The sequence below is a fragment of the Euprymna scolopes genome, chromosome 15 (assembly GCF_053919585.1).
Source record: "Euprymna scolopes isolate OS-2025 chromosome 15, ASM5391958v1, whole genome shotgun sequence".
Taxonomy (NCBI): domain Eukaryota; kingdom Metazoa; phylum Mollusca; class Cephalopoda; order Sepiida; family Sepiolidae; genus Euprymna; species Euprymna scolopes.
The window spans coordinates 70,257,795-70,277,250 of record NC_136496.1 but is presented as its reverse complement, the minus strand read 5'-3'; the positions used below and the strand labels follow the sequence as shown (position 1 = coordinate 70,277,250).

Here is a 19,456-nt window from a genome sequence, read left to right as displayed (position 1 = left end):
AGCAAATAGTACAAAACTATTCAGTAAGATATGTCTTAGCCGTCGGGTTAGAGCATTGTTTTGCACGGTTTATCACATTTTAAAACAATCATCAAGAGAGTGTTTATTTAACTTCCTTGTTGTTTAATCTGAATTTAATTCATTTGAAGCATTCAATAATTTGAAATTAATTCTAAAAATTTAAGTAAGATATGTCTTAGCCGTATATTAGAACATTGTTTTGCATGGTTGATTTATCACATTTTAAAACAATCATCAAGAGAGTGTTTATTTAACTTCCTTGTTGTTTAATCTGAATTTAATTCATTTGAAGCATTCAATAATTTGAAATTAATTCTAAAAATTTAAGTAAGATATGTCTTAGCCGTATATTAGAACATTGTTTTGCATGGTTGATTTATCACATTTTAAAACAATCATCAAGAGAGTGTTTATTTAACTTCCTTGTTGTTTAATCTGAATTTAATTCATTGGAAGCATTCAATAATCTGAAATTAATTCTAAAAATTTACATTTTTCGAAATCCGTAATTCATGTAATCAGCATTTTCTCACGCTATTTAACACATTCGCTGCCAACTACGAGTATTCTCATATCCTGGCATTTGCTTAGCCTTGCCCACTATTTTATTTTTAATTTTTTTTTTTTCTATTAGTCAATGCGTGCTTGGCACGTACGATAACTGTCTTTAACTTGAACTGGCATCTCAAAATAACACATATGTAATATTATTACTATTTAAAACATTTTGTGTCCTATTTCGCGCGAGGATTAATATATATATATATATCTATATATGAAAGAATATGTGTATGTGTGTAAGGGCAACTCAACCTATATACTCAACGAATTTTTGATTTACAGACTTGAAATGATGTAAATAGGGTATCAAACAGGTGGGAAACTTTTTAACACATTCGCTGCCAACTGCGAGTATTTTGATACTGTGACAGTTGCTTGGTCTCGTCCGCTACGAGTAAATTCGTTGTAATGAAATTCTTTTTTTTTTTTTGTTAGTCAATGCTCGCTCGGCACGTACGATAACTGTCTTTAACTTGAACTGGCATCTCAAAATAACACATATTAAATAGCACTTTAAAAAGTTATCTCGTATTTGGCTCCTGCCATATATTATACTTTCTTCTAGCGAATACGTATATAAGTTATAAGTTGAATAATTCACTATAACTAAAAGCTGATTTGAGTTATTTTTATTAAAGAAAAAATATACAAACTGATAAAAACTGACAATTCCTTTAGTAAAAATGGCTTGTGAAATTCCTTTAAAAATAAATACAAATTTAATATATATTTCATATTATATTCATATGCATCATTTGTTGGCTTTGGTGTTTTAGAAATTACAGAAAAATAGCATGGCAAGGACAAATTTAATAAAGCTATAGCTGGCAGCGAATGTGTTAAAGTTGTCAATATATTTTTGATTTCATGTTTCAAAAATATATCAAACAATGAAATATATGAAATAAACATATATCAAATCTGTATGGACCTGAATTAGTACAACACAACACTCTGTTTGATAAACATGCGTTGAATTCTAACGACTATTGTTTAGAAAAGTACAAAAACATTATTTCCAGCATTTACCAATGAAATACACCTGAAGAAGGTCGAAAGCTACTATTTGGGACCATGCTTAGGTAAGATTAACAAGATATTAGTTTACGTTACATTTGAACTTTGCACAATCAGTACAGTCAGGGAAGCAGGTAGTGGGAAGGGAATCCCCAAGTCTAGCTGTTCAAGGGGAGAAACGATTAGATTAGAAAACTTTAGGGATCTCAACAGTTAAGGGGTATGACTTAGACTGACAAATTCTGAGATTCTGAAAAATAATTTCATCACTGTTCATTTTACAACAAATTAAAATGCCTAAGAAATATAGAAATGAAACTTTGAATGGAATTATCATTGCTAGTCAAAGTCTTAGGGTTAGTTTGGAACCTTAAAATACAAAAGTACCTTTGAATAGTATTCGTCCTAAATTATTAAATTCCATTCAAAAATATTGAAATAATAAATATACTGTGGTCTTTTAATGAAAAAATAAAATTCATGTTAGACTGGTTTTGATCAAGATATGAATGCAATTAAAAAATGTCCAATCCTTGAGGTTTAGAAAATTGAAAGAAATGACTTTGTCCAATACCACTTACCATTTGGATGGCCGACATCTTTCAAATTCTCCGAATGAGATGCTTTCAAATCAGTTATCTGAATGTAAAAAAGAAAAAAATATTTCAGACTTCAAGCATTTTTAAACAATTTTACATAATTTTTATTTGTTTGAATTCAGTTTTAAATTATTTAAAAAGATCAGAAAAAAAAAAGAATGTATTATTTCATTTTTAAACCTATGTATAAAATTACTTTTATGATTTCATATCAGCTTTGTTAGAATGTTAATAATAATAATAATAATAATAATAATAATAATAATAATAATTGGTTCAACATTCATTTTATATGTTGGCATGTGTTGAGTGGATTTAAAAAATTGATTTCCAAACTATCCTATCTTTGGCCAGGTCTTTATTTATCCCTCTTTATCCCAAATCCATGCTTATCATTTTCTCACATATTTTCATTGGCCTTCCCCTGCGAACAGACCCTGCTACCTCAACTGATCTACATCTAGTAACTCAATAGCTCTCATCCATTCTTTCAATATGACCACACCAAGTCTCCTGTGTTTTTTTGTTTTTTTTTTTTTTTGTTTTTTTTACACATCTGCCAATACTGTTCAAATTTAATCTTCCTCTAAGGTCATCAGATCTAAGTCTGTTTTTAAGAATCACATTACACACCGATTGTATCATTCTCATATCATGTCTCTCTATGCAATGGATAAAGTGCTAGGTAAAATTCAGTAATCTGAATAATCCAAATAAATCATTTCTGCTTACTATATCCCCCACCCCTTCATTTTCTTTCCATCTCGGCTATGGATTAAATAGTTTTATGATTGTGGTGTCATTCTCTCTCTCTTTTATTAATTAAACGAATTACATATAGTCAATATTGTAGAATTTAATATAATAAGAATGTCTGCCTTGTGTTGATGATAATTTGTTGTGATTTGAAGATGATGCCTCTGTTCAGTCTCAAGAGACAATGGATACCCCTTGTCAGGGTAGCTGTATGTGTAATTGTGTGTCAAGAGTTGCGCCGTCCAAACCACACCTCTCCTGAATCGGCACTGCTTGAGTCTAATGGCAAGGAGAAGTGCTAGACAACTGGAAACAATGCAGAGAAAAGAAGAGAGCATATGGAATTCCCAAATGGTCACCCATTTTAGTACTGACAAGGCTCAATGTTGCTTAACTTCGGTGATCTAACAGGAACTGGTGTGTCAACGTGATTATGCTGTATTTGAAGTTACTCTCACAATAATTGATGGCCTACAGTCTGTTAATAAAATTTTAAGCTTGTTTTTAAACATTATTTGCTCTTGGGTTCTGAGAAAAGTCTACTAAGTAATGAAACATTAGAAATGAACAGAAAGTATTACAAACTTTTTAGAGAGTGAGATCGTAAAAGAAAATGTATAAAATATATGAATTTGGAGAGGGTGAGAGTAATAGACAGAAATTTAGTAGAGATGAGTCACTTGCTGATTAAATTGCAAATAACAGCTAATTAAAATAATTAAAATGGATGTTTTCAAACAACTCAATCTCAATACCAAGGAATATTTTAACATTTATTTTGCATGAGTAAAATATATATAAAACAAAAAAAAGCCTTAAGGAAATAAACGTTGATTAACACAGATTTTGTATAACAATAAATATTTACCATGTCTGTGGTCTGTTCTTGATTCTCTAAAAATATCGTTCCAATGTCCAGTTCAATAGGATCACATAGAGATTTAAGAGACGATGGAAACACCAAAGAAGGTGCATTGCCGAGACTAGCTGTAATGGCTTGACCCATGGAAATCTTTTCTTTGTTAGTAACTCTTTGATATCCAGATAGATACACGGCTGATTTCTGTCCCATAACAGCCATGATTTGGGCTGGTTCAAAAAAATTGTGTAGAATCGAAGCCCCCGTTGCTCTGATTGAATGGTTGGTGTAGGTCTGCGATAACAAGCACACTTTGCTCAAGTTGGACATGAATTTGGCAAGATTTTTTTCTCCGACTGCAGATCGACAGAACCAAACCTCATCATTGTGGCAGAAGTGTTCTCTGGGACGCTGCCAGAGACGGTCACAATCTGGGTGCACTTTGCTGAGATAAAGCTCGAAGGATTTAACCGGGCACATGGAGCTGCCAACACACTCGGGCATGATCCCCGTAATGTTCTCATGATCGTTCTCGTTTTGGTTCCCGTTTTCGTCGACCTTCACCACAATTTTTAAACCTGTTTCCGGGTCTTTTGTCACTTTAAACGTTGATTTCCTCATTTTGGACATGTTCTCCATCCCTCGCCGGAAGAAGTACATCCGAATGTCAAATTGAACTTTATTTAGAAGTCCAGCTGGTGTGTTCGGATCGAGGTGGATCGATGCGTATAGAGTTTTCAAATCAATATCGGTTATTACTGGATGATGATCCACATCCCCTTTTCCAAGACGCCGCAATTCTGTTATGGCGAGCTTGAAATAATGATTAGCATCAGAAAATTCTTCATCTTTGATGATGTCAAACTTCCGAAAATAGGGTGCAGATTTTAAGTAACGATTTATTCCGTAACGGAAATTTTCCAAAGAGTTCACTTTATAGTGGGTACCGTCTGCCTGACGGGCATCAACATAAAACTGACCGAGCGTCTTGTTCAGAGTCTCCTTGTTAAATTTTTCAAACTGTTCGTCGATTCCGTTCTCTCGTAGATATTCCCGGAAGTTGTTGGCAGCAGTTTTGTTAGATCGAATTGTCCGACTGGAGCTCATCTTAAGGGGAATTTCATGAATCTCATAAGCCAATTCCCCTTCATCGGTCAGTTGGGAATAGTCAATTATAGGAGGAGGAGAATCACATTCTTCTGCTGCTAGCATTTTGATTTTGGAAGATTATTTAGTTGGAAGAAAAGTCAAGTGAATTCTTGGAATTCATTGCAATGAATAGCAAATTTGAAGATCTTTGGGTCTTTTGACTCATCTGGTTATCATCATTTCAAAAACGTCAAACTATTAAGTGGGTATTTCCCATGTTTTCCGCTTTGGTATATCAAAGTATAAAAAGTTTGATTGCGATGAAAAATTAAATGGAAAGAATCTGCCATATTTAACGACAAATGAGTGTTTTTCTTTTGTATTTGTTACATATGTTTTTAAACTTTTATCTTTTTCAAGTGATGAGTCTATGATTACAAATAAGGAGTGAATTTCTGTAAAAACTGTTTTTTGGTATCAGCTGAATAATAATCTTGTGAAGAAACTCTTTTAGGCACAGAAGAATCTTTGTAAAGCAGCTGAAAAATATAAAAAAAATAAATAAATAAAAATAAAAAAGATAATCAAAAGAAAACGTGCGTTCACATTTTTACATAACTCAGTTTGTTGTTCGCACATATGTTTGAAATAGCATTTTCGTTGGTCTGCCAGGCTAAAATAAGAAATAGCATTTTCGTTGGCCTGTCGGGCTAAAGTTTGAAACAGCATTTTCGTTGGCCTGTCGGGCTAAAGTTTGAAACAGCATTTTCGTTGGCCTGTCGGGCTAAAGTTTGAAACAGCATTTTCGTTGGCCTGTCGGGCTAAAGTTTGAAACAGCATTTTCGTTGGCCTGTCGGGCTAAAGTTTGAAACAGCATTTTCGTTGGCCTGTCGGGCTAAAGTTTGAAACAGCATTTTCGTTGGCCTGTCGGGCTAAAGTTTGAAACAGCATTTTCGTTGGCCTGTCGGGCTAAAGTTTGAAACAGCATTTTCGTTGGCCTGTCGGGCTAAAGTTTGAAACAGCATTTTCGTTGGCCTGTCGGGCTAAAGTTTGAAACAGCATTTTCGTTGGCCTGTCGGGCTAAAGTTTGAAACAGCATTTTCGTTGGCCTGTCGGGCTAAAGTTTGAAACAGCATTTTCGTTGGTCTGTCAGGCTAAAGTTTGAAACAGCATTTTCGTTGGTATGTCAGGCTAAAGTTTGAAACAGCATTTTCATTGGTCTTTCACGCTAATGTCTAAAATAGCGTTTTTGTTGCTAAGATTGCAAACAAATCCATCTTAAGAATACCTACCTTGATATGGGTATTCATCCTGAGTTGAGTGAATCGAGCCAATTTCCTCTAAAGAAAGAACTTCCTAGGAAATATTAAATTCATAAGCTGTCTCTACTTGAATAAAAATAACTGTCCCAATTCAATTATGTCGATCATGAAAAATGTAAAAACAATTTTAAATAGTTCACTTTGAAGAAAATTAAAATAAATAAAACAAAAAGATATAAATGGAATGACCTTTGACCTTGAACTTTATCAAATTAATGGAGATAAGGCTAAAATTTTCTAGCGCTCCTGTAGACTGGTGATCCTTTAAACCAACACATTTCAGATGAAAACATTAATTTGTATGTGTTATCTCAAAATTATTAATTAAAAAAAAAATTACTAATTCAGTAGAAAAATAATTACAAGTAAAAATAAAACTTATCAAATTATCGAGTTTTATTGTATGTTTTAATTTGTGTTACCAATTCAATATGATAAACTGACTTATCTCCCTTGACTTAAATTGACTTGAATTAAAAGTTCGCCATTTTTAAACAGAACGTAATTGTGGATGATTCTGTTTTTGTTACAAATACATCTAGCACATATTCTACGGAATCATGTTTATCATAATTTTTAGAAATTATATTAATTTTAACATGATAAGTAAGTACATAATGATGTTTTCACCTGAAATGTGTTGGTTTAAAAGATCACCAATGGACATAAACATCAAATTGACAAATGCAAAATGAACTCAGTTAAAAAAAAAAAAAAAAAGAAACAGATTTTTAGATGCTGATTTTCAAGGAAACACAAAACCCTAATACATTGCTCTCAACTAAACTAAGATGCCTATTAATAATAAGTTTATAACTCATACTTATCTTCATTTAACATGTTTGTTTCCACATCAGATGTCGGTTGCATGTTAACCATAGCAAGTACAAAGTGATTATCTCCATCCAATTCTATCATTTATGTTGGTTTCAAGTGCCAATGCCTGACGTCATCTTTGACTGAGTCATTCCAAATCTTCTTCAGTCTGCGCTTTCTTTGATAAACCTGTTAAAATGTGTGTGCTTTTATTTTTATCCAACCAGAGCGCTGTTCAACATGTATATATTCCAACTTATGGGTAAGGATTAAGGGCACAGAGCTTTCTCTTTGGATGTGAGATGGTCAAGTGAAGTTGGACGTTTGAGGAAGCAGTTAGTTTTTGGTCTTTGAAAACAAAGGGTCTGTTGTGTTGGGTTAGACATGTTTTCTTTTTTTTTATTTTTTTTATTTGGCTAGGATAAAAGATTTCATGTTGCAAGTCTGCTATTCAACTTAAGAAAATGAGTACCATTTGCAATCATTAAAATAAATAAACAAACATCTATATATATATAAAGGGCAACAAAAATGTGTGTTAGTGTGTGCACATTTTTTGTACATCCGGCAAAGACTTTTGGAGGGGGTCGCTCGGAAGGGAGGAGGGGGGGTCACTAATTCTTACAATTTTTTATATACTACCTAGATTATAATATCTATGAATTATGAAAGGAGGTTGCGTCTATCTTTTATTTGTGGGACTTTTACACATTATTTTTGCGGTATTTCCTGGTCTCTGCGTGTTTGTTTGGCTTTTCCGTATAAAAAAGCGAAACTGAACCTGAAGCAAACGGGTCTTCCTGGCATCCGTGCCAGGGACGTCCAGAAAGCAATGAGCTTTGATCAATGCGGGCAAAACCCGTTATATCAGACAATTGCTATTCATTTGGACACTCTCCTTTTTATGAGGAGCTGTTTTCCCCAACATCTTGGGCAAATACGCAAAAACTAGCTTGCAGCCGAAGTGCATGATTTCATTCTCCTATGATGTGAGGTTTGATCTCATTAAATTTACACACTTGTCACTTAACTTTTTAATCATTTAATTTCAATTATTATCATTTCTTTGCCCTCTTAGCATCATGGTAAGATGACAGGCATTCTTTTTTGCCTCAAGGCTTCGAATTCGAGCCTAACTCCCTACCAAAACTTTTTCTTTTTTCTTTTACACCTCCAAACACCCAGGCAACACCGGGCACCCACGCTAGTCTATAATATATAAAGGGCAAAAATCTGTTTAAAATGTATGTATGTTTGTATGTCTGCCTAAAACTTTCGACAGAGGCGATGGATTTTCACAAGATCAGTATCATTTTCAAGCTCAACTCTTCGGACGACAAATATCGAAAAATTGGCCAAAAACATTAATTCCTTTACCCTCAACTGGGCACTTTTGTAGAGGGAGGGTCAGTTATTTTTCACTGGCAGGTTTTGCAAGTTATTCAACCCTCGCTTCCATGAGGTCGCATAAAGGCATTATTTCGACCATCCGTGACGTCATAACCATTGTGGACAAATCGGTAAGACTGTTTTTTTTTCACCTCTTTTTTCCTCTGGTGTGATATGGTTTGAGCCTGCTCACAATTTTTCTTTTCTTTTGTTTTTTTGCACTCACAATTTTCCCTTTTTTTTTGCACTCACAATTTTCCTTTTTTTTGCTCAACAAACACCCTTACACACACCTCTACTTTTTTTTCCGCCTTCACATCACAGGTTTGAGTCTGCCTGCCACAACTTATTTTTTCTTTTTTGCTTAATACACACCTCCAAACACCCGGGCAACACCGGGCATCCAGGCTAGTCTATAATATCAAAGGCAAAATGGGTGTGCACGTTTGTGTATGCCCGCAAAAATTTTTTTTGTTGGGCTTCTCGCATCGGTTACATTCTGGGAGAAGTTTTCTTATACTTCCTAGATCGTAATATCTCCGATTTGCAAACAGATATCGTCTCTATGTTTATTTTGATCAAGTTTTAAAAAATTTCCTCGTTTTGAGTTTGTCTTTCTCGTATAAATAAAGCAAAACCAATCGAAGCAAAGGCATCCACCTGACCCTCCAAGCTGGGATGTTTTGAATTAGGTTTGATCAGTGTGGCAGAAACCGTCCATATCAGACACTTGCTATTTGACACTGCCAGATTACCCTCTTTTTGGGGAGAGCTGGTTTTCCCCAACATCGTGGGGAAACAAACACAGCAGAAAGCTAGAATCTTAACTGGCCTTCAGCCAGATTTAAAAAGCAACGTTCATTTCGCTATCTGCTATGGCGTAATGGTTAGCGAGAAAGAACTCTTTCTCTCTCTAGCTTTTTTTTTTTTTCGGCTTTTCTTATCTGGCCAAAAGTTAATTATCAACTCTTTTTTTCACCTTCTTTTCCTCCTTTGTGGTATGGCTTCCAATCTTTTTTTTTTTAACACCTACAAACACCCGAACGACGCCAGTCACCCCCGCTAGTCTATAATATAAATCTCACTTGTCTGTTTAAATGTATGTATGTATGTATGTATGTATGTATGTCTACCTAAAATTTTCGACAGAGGCGATGGATTTTCACAAGATTTGTATTGCTTTGAAGCTTGACCCCTTCAGACGACAAATATCGAAAAATTGGCTAAAACCATCAATTCCTTCACTCTCAACTGGGCACTTTTCTACAATGAGGGAGCGGGGTCGCTTTTTTCACTGATATTTTCGAAAGTCATCCCCTCTTTTCGATTGTCTAGCCTTAATTTAAACCTTTGCCATTTCTGGTTTGATGATGGACGCAATGGTAAAGACGTCACGTTTTTTTTCACATTCTTTTCCTCCTTCGCGGTACAGGTTCAAGCCTGCCTGCCTGCCTACTACCACTTTTTTTTTTTTTTTGCTCAACACACACTTTGAAACACCCAAGCAATGCCGGGCACCCAGGCTAGTCAAATTCTGAAATAATTGTGTTTTTTTTTTTAGATTGTTCACACATTAAAAAAAAAAGTAAGGGTAGCTGAAAATGCTTATCTACTAATTTACAAAAATATTAATAGTAATTCTATAGTAATACAAAATAATACTAGATAAGGTTAGATTTAAAGTCCCCAAAATTCATTAATACGAATTGTCTGCCACATGGCTCCATGCTGTAATAGTTAATGAGGTCGGTTAACAATTAGTTTTAAGCTGCAGGTTTCTGTAAGTCAGTGGTTCAATCCTTGCTGTGGGCGATAATTACTGACATTGATTAACATTTCTACTTGATCATGGCTGACAGAATACGAAAAAATGCATTTGAAGAACATTCAAAACGATGCTCTTGTTAAAGGTCACATCGGCCAAAACATTGTGACTATAATGATGAAGATGAGAATAGTAGTCTGAATGATAGTTCAACAACTGGAATTAAATTATGCACATCTTTTTTTTATAAATTTTTTGTCATCATTTTTTGAACTTAGTTATCTCAAAAATAACTACAATCCTCAGTGCAGGCGACATTCAAAATACAATTACGAATTACTTTTATGCGGTCATGGCTGACGAAATGAGAGCATGCTACCCTGTGGATTAAATAATGAGTTCCATTTAAAATTCTGTGCTAATTCCAAAGTTCAACAGAAAGATTCTAGAGTTGTAGAAGTTACACCTCCATACAACGACGTGAAAATAATGCTTAAGATGAGCAGTATTCCGATGAATCCAAGTAATGCAAATAATGTTATAGAGTACCATCAATTATTTTGTTATTGGGGCTACTATGATAATCCTATGTAAACCTTTGTCGTTTTAATTAATCAACCTTAATTTGTTACAACAACTGCTGTAACATCCGTATGGTGCAAATGTAACATATTTTAGGTTTCTCACAAATGCTAAGCCAGTGCAAGAAGTTCTTGGAGATGTAGCCGCCAGTATGGTTGAAGACTATATTTTGTCAAAGGAGAAAACATAGAAACGTGAGCCAAAGATGACTCTAGAAACAGCTGATTCATGATATATCTCGGTGATTCATGTTCATCTGTCTGGTGTGAAAAAATGCGGAAGAGCTTCTCCACAAGACGCTGTGAAAATAATGCTTAAGATGAGAACAGTAGTCCAAAGAATCCAAGTAACACAAATCTAATATATAAAAGGCTATATGTTTGTCTGTCTGTCTCCATACAAGGTTTTTAATGTGGGGATAATCCAGTTCTCCCAAAAAGGGCACCAAAAATTAAAATTGTTTTTCAAATTATGCAGTCTGAATTACCGGAATTACCTGAATTATTAAAAAACAAAAAACAAAAAAAAAACAAGAAAACTTTAATCGTGATAACAGGTGAAAATTTCCGTCATCTTGTTTAAATCGAAACGGAAAATTACATCCTTTTTTTGAACTCTCGTGTGTTTATTATCGTTTTCATTAAATTCTATTTTTTATTTTCTTTAATAAATAATTTGGTATTTCTGCATGAGTGTAATGACAGTTCTACGAGGCGAATGTATTTTAGTTTCAAGAACGGCCAATAGAGGGCGTGTGTCAAGCGAACAGGGGTCGATAAATCGTATCATCACGCACTGAGAAAAACAAAAACAAAAACAAAATTATTAAAAATTACTATGAATTTTTATAAATAAATAAATAAAAACTTCTATATCAAAATTATATTTTGCTCTATTGACAAACCAAAAATTATATTTTGATATATGTTTATACAATCTTACTGTGAACAAAAAACAAACAATCTTTGTGTAAAAAAAAATTCTTAAACCTCTATAAATTTTTCATGTTTTTAAAATTACATTTTGCTACATTTCGTTAAAATTATATTTAGATATATTTTTATACAATCTCATTGTGAAAAAAAAAATTATATGTTGCTACATTTTATACAATCGTACAGAAAACCCCCCAAATAATTCTAAAAACAATCTATAAATGTTTCATGTTTTAACATTTATTTTATTTTCAGTTATAAATCATTCATTTAAAAGAAATCATATTAAAACATTAAAATTATATTTTTTATACAATAAATGTTTCGCTTTTCCAATATTTTTGTGTTATTTATTTCATTATATATTTTTGCGTTCTCGGAGACACTTGTTTATATTTGAGGTTCACAGAACGGCCGGTAGAGGGCATTTCTCATTCAAAGAACAGGGGTCGAACACGTCTTAGTCGCCTCCTCATGGCACTGTGATGCAGAAGTGCCAATAATTTTCTACCTTATCGATTTTCGTAATTTTTTGATATAATCATCTTAAAAATACAAGGAATACGTAGATACCATTGTTTTCATGTGAAATTAAGTTTGATAATTTCCGAAATTTCGTCCCAATAGTGTGTGCGCCCCAAAAAATAATATGGTAAAATTTGAAAATACTATTAAAAATAGCGCGATACAATAAGTGATTAAGCACACTTTTTTTTATTTTTTTTTTTAAATAGGTTTAATTCTAAATATGGAATCTTTACTCAAAATCGTACTTCTGTAACATCCAGTCTTAGTAAATATTACATGTCAATCCTTGTAATTGCGGTACTCTACTTCTTATCATCGCCGTGACTAAGATTGGTACTGTTAAATCTTGTTAAATAACAAGATGAGGAAAAAAATAAATAAAAAAAAAATAAAAAAAGATTTCTCGGACTCCAGTTTTAATTTTCTTAACGAGAAAAATAGACATTCCTTACCAATAATAAATAATACTAACATCGTCTTAGTTTAACACTTAACTGCAGTTTCATGGTATCATCGATCACCAGAAGTATTACTCGAATTAGATTCTTTTTTGTTTATTGCAAGTTAGCTTTAAATGAAACAAATTAAAAAAAAATGTATTTTTAAAGTAGATTTCTTGTTGTTTTTTTTTACATCCCAGAAATTCATCAGCCAAAAACTAAAGTAAATCAGTAGGGAAAAATATTTAAATGCAAAAATAAAATGAGATTTTCAACGCGCAAACGTAATTTCGCTTCCAGCTTATAAGTAAATGGAAAAGAAATATTTAAACTTACCTCTTTTACCCTCCTAAAATGTAAATTAAAATTTCAAACATTTTTTTTTCTCACCAATTTTGTGACATTGTTTGGCTAGGTGTAGTAAGTATAAGCCTAGATCAATTTGTAAAACGATCGCTGATTGGATGCGAAAATAATTATTAACAAATCAACGATTCGCTTCTTACAATGCATAAGATCGCAAAGTGGAGAACTGATCACATCCAAGTTTTAAGCAATCGGAGATAAATATCGCCTTTTCTTTTTTTCACTTCCCTAAACAACTAAAGCGTCTTCAATGCTTGTTTATTTTTGGGTGCTTTTTGACTTAATAAGCCAAGCGAAACTCTGTAAATACAATCCTGATTGTTTGTTTATAGAGTCTTGTTAATATGCCGAAAACTAATATTTAAACTTATAGTGAAAAACAATTAAGAATTGATGTATTTTTTTAAATTTAAGATTTTCAAAATTTCCAGTGCGAAATATACGTTCAGTCATGGCATTGTTTATTAGAAGAATGTACTTTTTTTTTAAAGTAATAACACATGAACGGCCAAGGACGATAACTCGGTCATGAGTCTACGAGCTATAGATATAGTTATCGTCCTTAGTCGAGTAGTTACAGCTATGAACTATACAGAAACGTAATTCTAACCAAGATATGACCCTTGACCCCCCCCCCAAATCCGGGATAATCTTCTAAGAATAAATCGTCATTTCTGCCGTTCTCCAATGCTATTTTCATTCTCAATTCCTTCGCAAGTAAATTAAGGTATATCACACGAAATCGTTTGAAGGAGACTTTATTCTCGAGCGTACAGAACAAAACTCCAAACAAAACAGAATACCTAAACACAAATGGAAGAGGCAGACGACAACTGTAAATAACACCGTCATGCTGAGTTATCTCCCTTGACCAATATACAGTTATAATTCAATACTGACTTATTTCTTTTCTTCTTTTCTCTTTTCTCAAGAAAAAGAGCTATAGAGCTGGTCATCGAAGGAAAAGAACTATAGGGTTGGTCATAAAAGGTTAGTAAGTCTTTCGGGTAGGATGGTTTCACCCTACAGCTGGGGAGACAGGTATGTCTTTGTCTATTGACCATCAACGAGATGGTTGTGTTGTGTCTGTTCCATGGAAGAGGTTGACTGGAATCTTCTCCTTGGTTACAGTAGAGGATTGGCTGGTTGGTTGACTGCTTAATAGTAACTTCTTGTTACTGGTTACACTGCTAATTGTCTCAGGGATGGAGGGCTTTGTATGCAAGGCTAGGTGGCTATCTTCCTTGTCAATGTCATTTGGATGTTCAAGATTAATCCTCGGGCTGTTACCTGGATGAGAAAGGACCCTGAAGCTACCATCTTTGTGGACCTTGTATGTATTGGCCCTTAACTGGGAGCCAGCAAACTTTCAAATGTACATCCACTCATCTTGCTTGGATTAAACTAAGTATCACTCATTCTTTGTTAGAAGCTGTCTTTGCTTTTTGATAGGTCACTGTGAAGGAACACAATATCTCCAACATTCATCTCCATACAAGGCCTACGTGAGCGGTTGGGAGCCTTAGACCGCTCACTGTAAACATGGTTGGCCTTGCGTCTATGATGCTGCTCTTCTATAAGAACTATATCATTGAAATGGATGCATTCATTAATAAATTGGTCCCAATGATACACAATCTCTCTGGGGGACAATCCAAGTGATCCAAACCTACAGTTCAATGTGCAACATGCTACAGAGAGCAAGACTGCAGAGATCTGCAAACCAGCTGGGTCCAACCTGAGAAGTTCTCGCTGGACATCTTGGACAGCCTTTTCAGCAACAGGGTTATGATTGAGGTTTTAGGGCTACCTATCTCTATTGAGATATGGTGAGTAAGCAGAAACCCATAATTTTTTAGGGATTTGAAGCTGGGGATGGGAAGAGTCTGTCCTTATGACTGCAGGTGGATTAATGATGTGTCTGATGGGCAAACAGGCCTTTAGAATAGCCTCCCGCAATGTGTCCTTTTACTCATTTGGAATAAGGAGGGCAACAGTATCAGAACTGACATACTCCCATAAGACAAAAATCAGTTGTCTATTCCTCTTGATGATAGCAGCAGCAAACCTAAGCTCATGCATTTAGGGGGGTTCTCACAGGACTGAGGAACAGCTACAAGTGAGGAGCTGCTCAATGAAGCACACTGGTGACATGAAGATACAATTTTATTTATAGCTTCAGCTAGGTCCAAGGCATAGAAATATCGGCTCATTACCTGTTGCATCTGGCAGCACTGTCAGTAAGGTATGTAGGGCATGTCATGGGATAATAATTGCATTCCACTGTGGGAGAAGAGACTCTTTTTGATAAACAACTACAAGGCCATCCGGGCTAATGTGGTAGTCTGAAGATATCTTTTCACATCATTAATGTCTTTAATTCGCTTTGAAGGGTGAGTTCCCTGCATCAGGTGTTCCTGTGTTCATTTAAGGTCTGAGCACTCATTTTGGATTTATTTTCATGCAGGGCGGCTGGTATATGGATCCCTTAATTATCTCCATAAGAGAAATCCTAAACATGGTGGCTTCCTCCTGCATCTGCAAGAAACAGCAGGCCTGACATGTTGGATGCCTGCACTCAGAAGCATTACGGCTGGCAAAATCAGCACACAAATTCACTCTGCTCTCAAGATGTTGGACGGAAGCCTGGAAACAGCAGACAGTTGACAGGAACGACATTAAGCTGGGGCTGGTTGAGAACTGACCTCAGCGGAGCTTTTCATAGGCCTGAACACAGGGCTTGCTATCAGTGAGGACAGCAGGATGATGTTCTGACTGAATCAGGTTTGGGCCAAAATGTTTGATCGCTGCAGCAATAGCTAATGCCTTACTTCACATGGTAACCTGGTGAGTTGATGGTCGTATAGTCTCACAGAAAAATGGCTACAGAGCAGTAGTCTCCCTCCTCTGTCTGCATACATCAGGGAACCAATGCTGTGTTGTCTGAGAGAATCATCAGTCATGATCCACAACTGCTCAGCATGAATGGTTTTTGCTGAAGTCAGGTATTTCTAAGCAGCGAAAAATGCTTCATATAAGTTGTCAGACCAGTTTATAGCATCCTGTGACTTTTTTCCTGCAGTGGTTTCATCTAAAGGGCTAAGAAAGTGGGAACAGTTAGGAATGACACAGTTTAAGACCTTGTAGACTCCTATGAATGATCGTAAACCCTTCATAGTCTTGGGAAGTTCACAGGCGCTAAGTGTAATGATACGGTGGGGCCCAGATGACAAGTATCCCTCTGATCATATCCATCCAAGGATGGTTGTTTGCTTAGGATATAGTATGGTTTTGCTGGTGGATAGTCTTAAATTGGCCACAGATAGAGTTGCAAGGACTATGCCAAACTGATGATAGGTCCTCAGGGCTATTCCCTCCACAATAAAGATTATCAGCAAGCTTTGCCACATATCCCTCCACCAGCAAGTCATCTAGTACTCTACACAGTTCTTCCAGAGCTATTTCTGATCCTGGCATACCTATTGCGCATCTTGTGTAGACATGCATGCCTCTGAAAAGGGGTAACAACACCATAATATTTCATGGACTCCTTTGCCAAGTGGATCTAATAGGAGTCCCTAATGAAATCAGGTTTGATAATCTATCGCCGCTGACCTATCTTCCTTAGAGTGGAGTCAATTTTCAACATGGCAGATGGCTGAGGCTTTGTATATCGACAAATGCTAGAAAATGCAGTAACCAAGTGATGACTTCCATTTGGCTTTTTGACAAGGAAGGATGAGCTCACATACTCCACTGCTAGTCTGATGACTTCTGGACGGGAAAACACACCAATGTGTTTTAACTAATTGAACTTAAATTGCAGTTCTCGGAGTCTGTTTTCATTGTATAGAGGAAGTCGACCTCTAAGCTGGGGCGGCCGAGTAGCATCCATGTTAATGGAAGTCTTGAAGTGACCAAATGAGCCACTATGCCATGGTAGATCCTCTCTGAAAGCCTCATAAAACTCGAAATAAGCTGTTAAAATTTCAGCTTCTCTGCAGAGGATAACATGTCATCTGGGTCGATGACCACACAGGAATAAAGTTGTCTTGGTATTTGTTTGGTTCACTGGCATTGTTGACAAGACACACTCTGCCTCCTACACTCCTTGTGATTATGGCTCATGCTATTTTTTGTTGTTTATGTCAGTGGATAGAGATTGGCTGTGTATGTAACGAAAAGTGTATTGCCTTCTGCTATGTTCAGAAAGTGAGTGCTTGAGAGGTTGGGAAGTTTGATTGAAAGGTTTGTTGTTGTCCGACAATCACTTTCTTTCTAGATAGTGTCGAAAGATATTTGTTAAAATTTTTCAAATATCCCTTCATTTTCCCTTTGGCAGGCATTTACAGAGTGCACACAGGTGCTGTGGTTTTGGTGTTTGTGCTGGTTCTTTTGTACTTTTGGTGTCGTGGTCTACTATTCGTTTCCTTCCATATTGTGGGTTTTTGCAGATGCCTTTCTACTTTCTCATTTTTGTTGATGCAGACTTTGGTCCAATCATTTTTTCTTCCATGAGCTGAACATATGATACCTCACACTGGACATTTCTTATTCTAGTGGGAGCTTCTGCATCGTTTACAATGCTTGTGTTTAACTGTATCTATTTCTTGTCTTTTCCCTTTGTCTAGTTTAGCTAGTTGCCTCATGTGGTCCATGGAGGCTTCATGTGTCCTGCTACAATTCATAGCTTCATACAGTGTCAAATCTTCAGCCTTTGCTGAAGATTTGATTTTTGATTTGAAGATTTGAAGATTTGATTTTTGAAGTTTGGGATGCTTCATTCTAGGTATGACATGCTCTACAAGTCGTTCCTCCGATTCCTTGACATCCTAGAATTTGCATTTCATTACCTATAATTTGTATCTAGTTAGAAAGTCATCAAAATTCTCTGATTCCCTTTGTTTGTACTGACACAGATAAAAACGAGCAATGTAGAAATTCGCTTGCCGTTGTAATCTTTCATTAGATTTTCGCCAAATAACTTCTGGGTTATTCTGACAGCTCCATTTTCAAATGCCCATACCATTTAAGGCCTTCTTCTCTCGACAGAAATACAATGTAGTCATCCTGTTTCTCCTGTTTTTTTTTTTTTTATGACTGAAAAATAAAGGTTAAAACTTTACTTAAAACCCCCTGAATGCTTCTGTTGGATCTGCGGATGTTCAATGCATACTCGGTTCATTTGTAGCCATTCTTATAATAATTAATTGCCAGATGATAATAGTTTTTTTCTATCTCTCTCTTAAAAAAAATTTTTTTTTCAGAATATGAAATAGAAAATTACTTGCATATTTCTTTTCTGTAAAAAACTATCTGTACACAATTCTTCTCTTATTTGTGTGTGTGTGTGTGTGTGTGTGTGTGTGTGTGTGTGCATATATATATATATATATATATATATATATATATATAATTTTTTTATTTTCTTTATGCAAATATAGTCATATCTTGCTACGATGTGCAAATCGTTTCGATCATTATTGATTTCATCAGGCAAGAAAAATTTGAAAATTAACGATCCTTGTTGGAATTTAATGATTCTAATCGTTTGAATATTTTTCAATCTAAAATATATACAGGGTGGGCCAAAAGTCACTGACCCATTTTAATTTTAAATAACTTTTTTTATTTTAACAGTTATATGCATTAAATTATAGCATCATAAAATAAAGGCAATAAACTTTATTTTACCTTAGTAAGCTTGAGAAACTTGTATTGTTAAATGTGAAAAATAACATCCTGCAAATGCCTTCCATTTTCTGCTTCACAAATTTGAGCTCTTTTGATTACGTCTGCCATAACCTTTTCTAAAGTTTCTGGCCTTATTTCTTATTTCTCTAGTGATGTTTTCCTTTAGCTCTATTCAAGATTGGGGCTTGTTGACAAAAATCTTTTCCTTTAGATATCCACACAAGAAAAAGTTAGGGCTAGTGAGATCAGCAGAATGAGATGGCCAATTGATACAATTATTGAGCCTTGAGTTGACAGTAAAGTTGTTCATTTTTTGAACGTTGGACGATATTAAATTTTTTCATAATAAATTTTCAAGATCTGAAAAAATAAAAAAATCTCCAGAAATTAAAAATACCTAGAAATAAAAGAGTTATTTAACATTAAAATGGGTCAGTTACTTTTGGCCCAGCCTATATATATATATATATATATATATATATATATATATATATATATATATATATAAAATAAAAATTACAATTCAATTTACCAAAATGATCCAAGATGGTAAAATTAAAGTATATTATAAATATTAAAGAATTAATATTTATAAAGTTATTTCAGCCAGATGTAAAAGCTCGATAAAACCAAATAGGAGATAGAGCTTATAATACGAGCAAACAGTTAATAAAACATGTTAAAAAAACACTTTGAAATGAGTTAAAAACATATTTA

General features: G+C 34.7%; 1 protein-coding gene across 2 annotated transcripts in view; it reads right to left on the bottom strand.

Annotated features, from left to right (window-relative positions):
• Window positions 1-13,859, bottom strand: part of LOC145293877 (uncharacterized) — a 34,718-nt gene extending 20,859 nt beyond the window's left edge. The window contains exons 1-3 of one of the 2 annotated variants that reach the window (XM_080140630.1): window positions 13,016-13,859; window positions 3,823-5,441; window positions 2,181-2,238 (exon numbers count right to left, since the gene is read on the bottom strand). In XM_080140630.1, coding sequence (XP_079996756.1) covers window positions 2,181-2,238; window positions 3,823-5,025 — 1,261 coding nt within the window. In that variant the 5' untranslated portion in view covers window positions 5,026-5,441; window positions 13,016-13,859. The remainder of the gene's footprint in view (window positions 1-2,180; window positions 2,239-3,822; window positions 5,442-13,015) is intronic. The other variant, XM_080140631.1, reaches the window with a different exon arrangement.
• Window positions 13,860-19,456: the final 5,597 nt, after the last annotated feature.